The 12,162-nt window shown below is 32.0% G+C and overlaps 2 protein-coding genes across 2 annotated transcripts; one reads left to right on the forward strand and one right to left on the reverse strand.

The window, feature by feature from the left end:
- Window positions 1-662: 662 nt before the first annotated feature.
- LOC113392722 (uncharacterized) lies at window positions 663-2,958 on the reverse strand. Its single transcript, XM_064220782.1, has 3 exons — window positions 2,907-2,958; window positions 2,053-2,409; window positions 663-1,657 (listed from the first exon to the last, which is right to left on the reverse strand). Exons 1-3 carry the CDS (start codon window positions 2,956-2,958, stop codon window positions 663-665), a joined length of 1,404 nt encoding a protein of 467 aa, XP_064076852.1.
- A 3,885-nt stretch (window positions 2,959-6,843) lies between these two features.
- On the forward strand, window positions 6,844-8,417 carry LOC113392540 (cytochrome P450 6k1-like). The gene has a single exon (XM_026629029.2). It carries the CDS (start codon window positions 6,903-6,905, stop codon window positions 8,394-8,396), a length of 1,494 nt encoding a protein of 497 aa, XP_026484814.1. The 5' UTR covers window positions 6,844-6,902; the 3' UTR covers window positions 8,397-8,417.
- The last annotated feature ends 3,745 nt before the right edge of the window (window positions 8,418-12,162 follow it).

Consider the following 12,162-nt stretch of genomic DNA (forward strand, 5'->3'; position numbering starts at 1 on the left):
TCAATGACAGTATAATGTGTTAATTTGGTTTTAAAATATAACACATGGGCCTTTTATTATTCTAACAATCTCAGAGACCTGAATTATATACATGTGCAGTCAATCAGTGCAGTATTTATAGGATTAAATAAAGTAATTATACACTGCCATTGTTTTTTTTTTTAATTTCAATGTTTCAAATATGCATTGCATAATTCATGGAACTGACGAGTCCTTAAACAAATTCAGATTAGTAATTAAACGAGTCAATTTTAGGAACTTCATATTCTTGTGACAAATAAAATAATGAAGCATTATTTAAATTTGTAAGCGAGTTGGGTAACTGAAAATTCATGTTATATTATATCGTTAACAAAAGTAGATTAATTCAGAAACGACTAAGTAGAAATAAAGATGTATATAATTAGAAAATTGTCCTTCATTATCTTAAACATTAAATAGGAGTAGTAGAAATAAATTATGGATAAAACAAGACAAACAAACAGAGCAATGCAATGTCCCTAAAAGGTTTAACCATTTGACATTGAACCCAAAAGATCTCAAAACTGAACAATAACATTGGCAGAATGCTTAATTTTACTATTTCACATTTGAATCACAAATAGCTCTGCAATATTATAATAAAATAAGACCATAAATCTGGACTGCACGATAAATTCTAATTAATTGACTTTCTGATTTAGTTTGCGTGTAATTCTTTGCCTACTTTTCTGATTGAACTTATTTTTTAAAACTGGAGCTAACCATCTTTTAGTGACTACGTTATTAATATTTATTACATTATATTTATTAGATTCAGTAGTAAATTTTAATATTTGACTTTCTTTTAGTGTTTTTGGATCAAAATCAGTTTTTGGAACATCTACATAATTATTATTCTTGGTTTTATTTATAAGTATGCGTCCTCCAGTTAAACGATTTATTATATCAATTGTTATATTATTGTTTTTCTCTATTTCCTCTGACATTATTGCTATCTCTTCTAGATATGTTTTATTATTTGTTGTCAAATTTATATGTGGTATATGATTAATTATATTTCTATCTGGTTGTGTTGAGCTCATTAAAATCTCATCAACTGTTGTAGTTTCATAAACATTATCCGTTACAGTAGTTTCAGAAACATTTCCATCAACTATATCTCCAGAAGTTTCTGTTGTTGTAATCGCTTTGTCATCAAAGTGCATTCTTTTATTCATTTTCATATTAACGTTGTTATCATCTAAACTATTAATGATTATATCGTCTATGAGTTTGTCTACAGAAAAATTAGCATGTGTCTTATAAATATATAAAGCGTCTACATTAAAACCACTACTGTCTTCTCGTTTGACTAAAGACTTTTGTTGAGTAGATAACGCTTCAATTTCTGGAAACATTGACGCGAAGAATGTTCGACTGGCATCAGCATCTTTTTTGTAAAGACGTATTTTATTTAACAATTGCTTTCCACCATAGAACTGCTTGTTCATCGACCATCTTGTCCTTGACATATCTAGTTTATTTGATTTAATCTTGTCTGATCTTGATTTTTTTATTTTCTCACGCAGATTATACCTCATTTCTAATTTCGGTACTTTCCTGTATTTAAACACCAGTTCTCTAAATGGATTTGGACTGAATATTAGTTCGTGTGATGTAGGATTTTCTCTTTTTTCTAAAATTATTTAAATATTTTTTGAAAATAATATAAAATGTAATATTAACAAAGAATTATAAATCAAAATATTCTTTATCAGTAGACTCATATAATCACTTTGAGTCGTTAAATTAAACGTAAAACTAATGGTTTCGGAAAGCGATTCTACCGAAAGGAACTCAGTAGTTTCTCTTTTTCCCCAATCGAAGTACAGAGAGATTTTTATTAAATACAATTAAAAAATTCATAAAAAAATAATAATATTAAAACCTTATAAATATATAAAATGAATAGTAACTTCACTATTTTACCTACAGTAGTTTACTGAGTAGTAAGCGTTATAAATCAATGCTTTTTTACATGTGATTTAAATTTACTGATAGACCAACGCAAGTAACATTAGAATAACAAACCTGAATGAGAAGTTTTTTTAGGTCCATTAAATATATTATCAATGAGATCTTTATCATTATCTACTAGAAACATAACAGATTTCGTCGGATTGTGACCATCGTACTGTATGCGGTTAACGGGATGAGCAGCAGTTGTAGTGTCTTCTGTTTTTCTTCTATTTAAATTTTTTAAACAGCCATTTGGATAGCAATACGTAGGGCTCTCTATGCACATCTGCACGCACACACAAACTGGTGGAGTTCGATGGAACTCTGTGAATATGATGTTAAAGAACTGCTCCACCAGAGCATTATTTTGATCACATTGGTTTAAGTTGTTAGCTTTTCGGTTAACTATTATATATTGACTTTTTGATACTGAAAATATAGATAGAAAGTACACAAATATAGATTATATTGTTAAATCAAATTTTCCTTAATGGGCTTTGCCGATTCAGTGGTCTCCACTATGGTCACTGATTCAACTCAAACTTCTAATTTGTAATATACGTTAGTAGGCTTTATATGTGATTTAGTTTTCTGAATGTATTTATTTGTATAATTCATTTTTCCCAGTAGTCATCGTTGAATAGGAAGTATTTTTTAATATGATTAAATCAACCGAAACAGGTCAATTAAAACCAATGGCAGTTTTAATTTATGTTTATAATTTGTCTTATGGTCAATTATGACGTAAAACGTCGTAAAGATAATTTCATGTTTTAGAAAATATACTAAATATGAATCTGGCCGTTTCTGACTCTGCAGATCTGTTATATCTATAAAAATATCGTTCTATAAAAAAAGGGAGCAATACTAACACAACACACGAACTAACCTGAAAGCAATTAGGAGGCTTTTAACCCCATACTTACTTTCCAAAAAGTTGAACAGTATATTTAACAAAACACACAATCGGTACTTCATGGTAACAATTAATGGAATTCAAATCAAACGCTTCGAAGATAAGTGATACTTAATAAATTTGATAATTATAATATTTTATAGTCGTGTTCTCTTAAATTGCGTTTTCGATTTGATTTATACGTTCCCTTCAGCAATTGTATTGTGGGATGTTCATCGTTTTCCTGTTTAAAAAACATTTCAAATTCAATAGAGATTGTTCGACATTATTGATTTTGAGGTGACAATTGTTTTTTTTAGCTATACCTAATGTAGACAGACTGAAAAACGGATCACCTGGTTACTAATGGCTAGTGGCAAACTCCCTTAATATATTTGGAATTCTAAGAATATCCTTGCCTTTCCTGCGCCACTTACAAAGAAAAAAACTAAAACCAAGTACCTAGATAGTATTCATGTACGTTCTTGAAAGCACTTTAAATCTTATATGAAATACTTTCTATTAGATTTCGGCCTATTTTAGTGTTTTATGTGATATGATATTTTAGTGCCCAAGTGTGTGTGTGCAATCTACTGCGATCGGCCTTTACATGGCTCAGACGAGCTACAGTATTGTTTGGACATGATACATCTGTGACTTTTCCATTGAGAAATATGAACTACCCCTTACATAGTCAATGCATCACTAACATTGGGAACTAAGATGTTATTGTGCCTGTCACTTCATCGTACTTCAAACGAAATCACAACAATACTAAATGTTGCTGTATGGCAACAAAATATTTGATAAGTGGTGCCTTTCTAGAATAGGCATGACAAAACCCTATATTCATCAATTGAAACTCAGTTTCATAGGATTGTCAAATTTTATACATATTTGACGTAAATATTACTACGACATTTATTCAATCTTATTCTATCTGCTATCAATACAGTTCATATTGTTAGTGTCGTGACCTGATAAAATAAATGTCACGATGACTCACCCAAAAAACATGTTTATATTAATAGAAATTGCAAATCATTCACGAGTGATAAGCAATTAAATAATGTTTCATTAAAAGTGTTCAAAGAGGCACGAGATTTTATGTTAAATTACGAATTTAAAATGGTAACTTTTTATATTCTGCGTAAACGTCATAAGTCTCTTCCATAAAGTCAGATTTTTTAAATTATATTCACGGAATATAAAACTCTGCAGAATTTGAAAGGAATTAAAATTTTTGTTCTGATTGGCGATCCTATCTTCTGTGCTGAGTGAATTCCTAGAGTAGAACAGACTAATAATGAAACAGTAGTTACGATTTTATTACGCATTTAAACAATAAATAGTATTAGCTTTATCTATAATTTATATCTATAAGTAGTATTAAACAAAAACACTTTCTGCTTCTGTCTGTACGTTCACTGACTTCTTCTTAAATGTTCAATGAATTTTGTTTTTTCTCGCTTTCGCTCTTTCTATTATATATTTATATTATATTATATATATATTTTCTTGGTGTTTTTTTCAAAAAAACTGTTTTTTGGTTAACGCCGGCTAAACTTTAGAAAATATATCAAAACAAAGTACGTGGTAATTGTATGTTTTAAAAACACCAACAAAAAGTTCACAATAGCTTGTGTATGTACACTCATTTAGTCTAATGTACACACATAATAACTATTTTTTATCTATTACAAATTTATAATATAAATATACCTACAAAATATTTTCTTGAGATGCATACTTCTCAGTTTCTTTATAAAAAATTACACCCGTGCATAGACAAACCGGGAAGGCTAAATATCCAAAATTATCTTAGACAAACAATTTGAGACATACCAGCCTTTTTGGAAAGGGGTAGAGTCAGTATTTTTTTGAAATAAGCGCATATCAAGACAAAAATTTCAAAATAAGGAATAAGATACCGAGTGATCCTAAGATTGTCTTACAAACGTATGGATGGAGAATTTGTGCCGATAAAAAATAATTTATAAATTAATTGTAACGGTTTCCTTAACAACGAAATCAAATTCAATTTTAAAAATAATTATTAATTGCTATAATGATCATGCGAGATACTTTAATAACTAATTACCATTTAGTATTTAATGTCTTTCTAAGTACCTGAATGATACTGTCCACATAAGACCCATTTATTAAGTATTAGGTGATAATTCTATTTGGAAAGCATTACGCAAGTTTTTTAAATGGCAATTAGTAGAATGTTCGATCACGGAGATTTTCTAGACACAAATGAAACGTTGTATATTGAGAAATATATGGACGATTTTTTTATAAATTGCGCCAAAAATATTATAAGTGATAGTATATATACATATATTATATACAAGACTATAGTAACTGTTAACCGATTTAAAAAAATATATGACGTCTCAATTTGGTTGCATTTTTAATTTTGTCAGCTCTTTTTTTGCCACTAGCTTCAGGTCTCATCAAACACATCATTATTCCTGTCACCTGACGAACAACCGCTAAAACGCAAGCGAAGCCTCGAACGACACCTGGTGTAATAAAATGCTTGGATTTCTTGCGAACATGGCAGACCTGAAGAAGATGACGAGATCCGGACGAAGCCTTTGTCGATGGATAAATATTAGTTTAAAATAAACAGACCGATAGCAGACTGTTGTCAAAACAAATCATACTTATATTTAACCTTGAAATCGAGTAGGTTGTTAACTAATTAAATTGTTAAAATAGTGTCATGATGACTGGAAATATACAATCAATTAATGGTTATCATTAAATTCTTCTGATATAATATACAGATATAAGTAATAATGAAAGTCATCTTCTGAATTGCGTGAATTTTCTTACTAAATGCTTGAATAATTTTTCGTTTAAAAAGATTTTTCTTGCATTAATTTAATTAAAAATATATACGTGTTAATCGGAAAGATTACTGATAAATGGTGACCGAGGTGGCCAGTGGCTTGAACACGTGAATCCCAACCGACGATTGCAGGTTCAAACCCAGACAAGCACCACTGAACACATATTAATTTGTGCTTATGTGTTTAGCGGTGAATTAAATCATCGTAAGGACTAGTAGATACTGACACCCTATTTTCGCTACAAACTTTACGGGCATTTCATTGGATGAAAATCTGCCACATTCATCAGTGTCCATCCCATTATCCCGTATTGGAACAGCTGTGTGATGGAATGGAAGTGATGGAATATATAAAATGTGTGCGCGTGCTAGATAGACAACTGCTTGTTGCTGCCTCAAATAATATATTTTTCATAATTATTACTCAACTGCGTAATTTTGAACACACGGTAAATTATATGAGATGTGTTATAGATATGAGTTATTTCAAGAAAGCGGAAGTAAGATGAAACTACCGATCAAATATATGTTTAAAAAAAATCCAAATTTGTATTTGTTTCCATTGCTATTTGTTAGATCGTAATAAACTTATGCGTATTAGCGGCACTTAAACTCAGTTTGTACTTATGGCAATTAAAGTCATGATACAGACGGACATCGACCTTGGTAATGATAATCACATCCGATGTAATTACATTATACGACTTTGTTCGCTGAAATAAGTTTTGATATATGTAAATTATGACAAATGAATTTAAAAAAAAATAAACAATTTTCTAGTTCACATTGCTGTTTAGCGGTAGAATATCTAATCACGGGTACCTACCGGTAGACGAAGTTGCACAAAGCTCTACAAATATTTGGGAACGAATAATATTTTATTATTTGTTTAAACTTGGTTTTTAAAAAAAAACTAAGCTGACATCAGACCTTTCTCACCAGCACAGACAATCATTTGTTAGTAGTTGTCAAGTAAATAAATATATACATACAGAACGTCTGCCAGATTTTGCTAGTAATGTATATTTGTGCAACAAAGCTACTTTACACGTGACACTAGAAAAACAAAATAATGACATAATCTATTTAAATGCAATAACACTTAGGAAGTTTATCATTCATTCAATGTGATTCGACTCAAGAGCGATACAATATTTCCCTATATCAATGTTTCTCCTGATCATACTTAGTGTTACTATCATAATTTTTAGTTTCATCTATTGGAACGGCGAATCCAATGAGAGATATTGGAAAAAACGTGGTGTTAAATTCTACACGAAGAACAAAGTACTTGGAGTATTTTGGGACTTCCTGACGAAAGATGGACCTTTATTTCAAATATGGCACGATATTTACAAGCAATATCCTAACGAACCCGCCGTTGGAGTAGGTTCTTTTCTCACGCCGGCACTTTATGTTCGAGATCCAGTAAATGTACAACATGTGTTGGCAACAAACTTCAACGCCTTCAGTCACAGAGGATTCGACCCCAACAAAGAAGATATTTTGGCAAATAACATTCTATTCCTGAATGGAAAAAAGTGGCAGCTGGTCAGACAGAGCTTGACACCTTTATTTACTTCAACCAAATTAAAAAGCATGTATTACATAATGGAAAAAAGTGCACAAGATTATATCAGTTATTTAAAAGATAATCCAAATTCAATGAAAGGCGATACATTTAATAATCTCTCAACATTTTGCAGTGCGGCCATCGGTGGTGCTGTATTTGGTGTGACAACAGAGTCCATATTTAAGTCTCCTTTCTTAGCAGTGGCGCAAAAAGCATTAGAACCAACTTTTATCCGAAATATTAAATTTACTATTTCTAACCTGAGTTCAAATATGTTTAAAATATTAAATATAAAATTATTCAAAGAATTTGAGCACTTCTTTATTAGTGCAATTAAGCAAGTAGTTCGTCAACGTGAACGTGAGAACGTTAAGAAACATGACTTTGCAGATATGTGTGTGTCAATACAAAGTAAAGGAACATTAAAAGATCCTGCAACAGGTTTCAAATTGGAGCCCACCGATGAACTTCTCGCAGCTCAAGCATTTTTCTTTTTCATAGCCGGTGTCGAGCCAACAGCGTTTACAATGTTTGCAACATTGGTAGAGTTAGGTAGAAACCCAGAAATACAAAAACGCTTACATGAAGAAATTGACGAAGCGTTTGAAACTAGTGATAGCAAATTGACATTTGATGGAATCGTTAATATGACTTACCTGGATATGGTTATGTCTGAAGCTATGCGAATTCACCCACCTATCGGATTTTTGTCCAGGCTTTGTACAGAAGATACAGTACTTCCTGTTGGTAATATTAAGATCGATAAAGGAACGAGAATTTTCACGCCAATTTACGAGCTGCATCATGATTCGAAATATCACCCGGATCCAGAAGTTTTTAATCCAGAGAGGTTTTCTCGAGAAAACCTTAAAAATATGTTAGATATTACCTTCCAGCCTTTTGGAAAAGGAAATCGAATTTGCGTTGGAATGAGATATGCACAGCTACAAGCTAAGACAGGTTTAGTATATTTGTTGCGAAACTTCACTGTGAATACAAAAATTTTTAAAGGAGGTTTGAAATACACAAAAGATCAAGTGCAACTAAGATTGACCAATGTGGATGTAGAATTCGTTCCAAGAACGTAAATGTTAAATAATATTATCGGTAAATGTTCCACTAAAGGGTCCTCTCCTTTTTGAGGATAATATATTATTTATAAGATCAATTAATAAACAAGTACCTAGTATTGTTAAGCAATTCATATTCGTGAAACATCAAAAACAATATAATGGTGTATATTTTAATAACTTACTTTATTGGTTTTTTTCGTTGTGACAAATAAAAAATATTTTCAATAAATAAAAATATTATAAAAATTCGTTTTATTTAAATTTTAATCACATTTTAATGGGACACATGTACTAATGGTGTCATTTATTATATATACACGCTCATTGATTATCAAAAACGGTGCGGTAGGAGCTACTACCGAGTCAGAGTATCCCGCGACAGAATGTAATAAGCCTATATACACCGTGGAAACAACTAAAATACACAATGAGTATCTAGTTATTTTCAAATGAAAAGAAATGTGTTGTTATATGTAACAATAGAACATTACTAACATTAAGTCCTTAAATATATACAAATATGAATTAAAAATAATTACTGTAAAAATCTTAACCGCGTGGATTGGTGGCAAGAATGCTAGCAGCATTTCCCCGTTGAATCGCAATTCCGATAAAAACGGGCAAAAAACGAACCAGCCCTCCTGTCAATAATAATGAGGCAATAAGACGAGGTATTATACATTTGATGAAGTTTTTTGCACTACTACTCCAAGGGCTAAGTGTTTCGACAGCAAATGGGACAAAAAAGTAATTTGATATAAGACACGAATAATTGGATCGGTTTTTTCTTTCAGCTTTTTCCGCAGCGGCACCGGCTCTTAACATTATTTCTAGGATATGAGACGAGGCCAGCGTGTCAACGTATGTAGCGTCCCACACAAGCCTGCCTCGTTCCAAGGGAACCATTGTCAGTCCATCAGGTCTCTTACCATCATCACGACTAATCTCACGAGGCTCAGTAAGAGCAGGAACGTCGATGGTGGCAAGAACTCTTTTTAATGTGTCATTAAGTTAAACATGGCGGTAAAGTACAGGTTAAATAAAATATTCGATAAAAATATTTTGAATCAACTTCTCGTCCATTTCGGTACAAATACTATTTTTCATAGTGAACAATTCAGTTTTACAAGAGGTCGCTCGACAACTGATGCGTGAATAGCACTTACATATTTACGATGCTTGGGAAAAATCACAGAATGCTATTGGAATATCCTGTGATTTCTCTAAAGCATTTGATTGTGTAGAACACGAAACGCTTCTTTATAAGCTCAAATACTACGGTATTAAAGGTAAAGTTCTTGATCTCATTGCTTCATATTTAAAAGAGAATCAAAGAGTCCAGCAAATTTTCATTAATGTCATAAAGTCTTCTGGATCTGCGTAAAAATGGGTGTTGCACAAGGATCAATTTTGGGTCCCTTTTTATTTCTAATGTATATAAATGATCTTCCTTTCTATGGTAAAGGTATTTGTGATATAGTGTTGTTTGCTGACGATACTTCGCTGATTTTTAAGGTAGACAGGAAAAAAACTGACTATGACGATGTGGACGGTGCATTGTCACAGATACACGACTGGTTTACAGAAAATAATTTAGTTTTGAATACTCAAAAAACAAAATGTGTAGTTTTTACCCTACCCAATGTTAGAAAGCAAAATTATAATATATCTTTAAATGGTGGCCGTCTGGATGTAGCCGAGTTTTTTTGGGAATAGCATTGGATTCCAAACTTCAGTGGAGTCCCATTTATCATCCCTGACAGGAAGACTCAGAGCCGCAGCATACGCGGTTAGAATAGTTAGACAACTAACTGATATTGATACCGCTCGTCTAGTATATTTTGGTTATTTTCACAGTATTATGTCCTATGGCATATTACTTTGGGGTAATGCTGCAGATATTGAATCTGTTTTTATTTTACAAAAGAGAGCAATCCGGTCTATTTATAATTTTGGAGCTAGAGACTCTCTTCGGGATGTTTTTAACAAAGTAGGAATACTGACCGTTGCGTCACAGTATATTTACAACAATATTATGTATATTCACAGTAGCATTGATCACTTTAATAAAATCAGTTATAATCATTGTATGTGCACAAGAAGTAAGGATAAGCTTAGAACGCCAAGTTTCCGACTCCGCAAAGTCAATAAATCATTCTTGGGGCAAGGTATCCGCTTCTATAATAAAATTCCGCAGACATTTTTAACTTTGCCGTTTCATAGATTCAAGTCAATTGTAAAAAATACATTGGTAAAGAAGGCATATTATTCGATACAAGAGTATATTGATGATAAAAAAGCGTGGAGTTAATGCTTGTTGACTTCCAGGTAGGAGACATAACATACATATATAATTGTATTTAACTAACATGACTGTATTTTTAGATATTGAAAAAGAGTAACTACTGAGTTTCTTGCTGGTTCTTCTTGGTAGAATCTACATTCCGAATCGGTAGTAGCTTTACTTTAAATAGTTTGTTAAATGACGATTCAAAAGTGCTTGTAAAAGCCTACTTGAATAAAGTATATTTTGATCTCCTTGGACAAGAGAGACCATGTAGACCGAAAGACTCCTCCTCATTTGCACACGGACATCTGTGCTCAAAGCACAGCGGTGTTCCCAGGCGAAGACCAAACAACAATATATAATAATTGACATCTAACATACAGTATTAACTAAAGTAATCTTTTGAAATTTCTAAGAGTAGATCCTGGCAAAGTAACTGAGAAACGAAGATACATCTTCCCTTCTGATTGCTTTAATGATAAATCAATACGTTAAGAAGTGGCATAATTTACTGATCCAAATTATTTTTCCCAGCAAGGATTCACATGTGGAAGATTTTTCTTTCGATACGTGTAGGTTTTCTCACTATATTTTGAAATAGTGTTTTATTTTACTGTATATTCGGGTCAGCTTAATTGTCAATCTGTTGGTAAGTGGTCACCACCACCTATAGACATTAGAGCTGTTAGATATTCTTAATGATCCTTAGATCGCCAGTGCGCCACAAACCAAAGAAACTGAGATGTTATGTTCCTTGTGCCTGTAGTTAAACTGGCTTACTCTTCAAATCGAAACACACCAATACTAAGTATTGTTGTGTTTGGCGGTAGACTAAATAATGAGTGGGTGGTACCCACCGGGCTTGCACAAAACCAAACCACAACAATTAAGATTTATGTGATATTACCACCGAGCCATCTCGGATGAGTAGCACAGAATATTTTGTAACAAAATAAACAACACTCACGTAAAAATAATAGTCGTTTTCGCTTTCCATTTTCACCACTCACAGTTTTGCCTGTGGGTGGATCTCGTGTATCGAGACGTCGTAATTGTATTTGCTTGTTGTTGTTTGCTTAAACATCTTTAAATTAAACCACCCACATAAGGTACACTGGTCGGTTTTAGTGGTCCTCGTGACAACTTCCTGGACGGGGGCGTGGGCGTCTTTGAAATGTTATATTTTATCTGAAAATAACATTTTGGTATAAATTAAGAACGAAGAACTTAATTAATCAAGACGATTTTTTACCAATACAGATTCATCATTAATTATAAAAAAAATATATTGAATAATTAATACATTTTATTGCGACACATCGTTTTTTACAAACAACTTAGCATTGTGATACTTCCATTCCATACTATACGATTTTTAAAATAATTGTAACAATACAGCGAGCTTTATATTCAAAGAAGCGTTTCATTTTCATCAATTTAACGAAGGAAACATTCAAATGATAGCAATTGAATACTAGACGGAGTACTTTATCA

This window comes from Vanessa tameamea, chromosome 5 (assembly GCF_037043105.1).
Source record: "Vanessa tameamea isolate UH-Manoa-2023 chromosome 5, ilVanTame1 primary haplotype, whole genome shotgun sequence".
NCBI lineage: Eukaryota > Metazoa > Arthropoda > Insecta > Lepidoptera > Nymphalidae > Vanessa > Vanessa tameamea.

Excerpts from the sequence above, each read along its gene's own strand:
- LOC113392540 (XM_026629029.2), top strand. The coding sequence starts at position 6,903 with ATGTTTCTCCTGATCATACTTAGTGTTACTATCATAATTTTTAGTTTC.
- LOC113392722 (XM_064220782.1), bottom strand. The coding sequence starts at position 2,958 with ATGAAGTACCGATTGTGTGTTTTGTTAAATATACTGTTCAACTTTTTG. Across the intron at positions 2,410-2,906 it reads ACTGTTCAACTTTTTGGAAA|TATCAAAAAGTCAATATATA; the intron begins GTAAGTATGGGG and ends CTATATTTTCAG. Across the intron at positions 1,658-2,052 it reads TAAAAAAACTTCTCATTCAG|AAAAAAGAGAAAATCCTACA; the intron begins GTTTGTTATTCT and ends AAATAATTTTAG.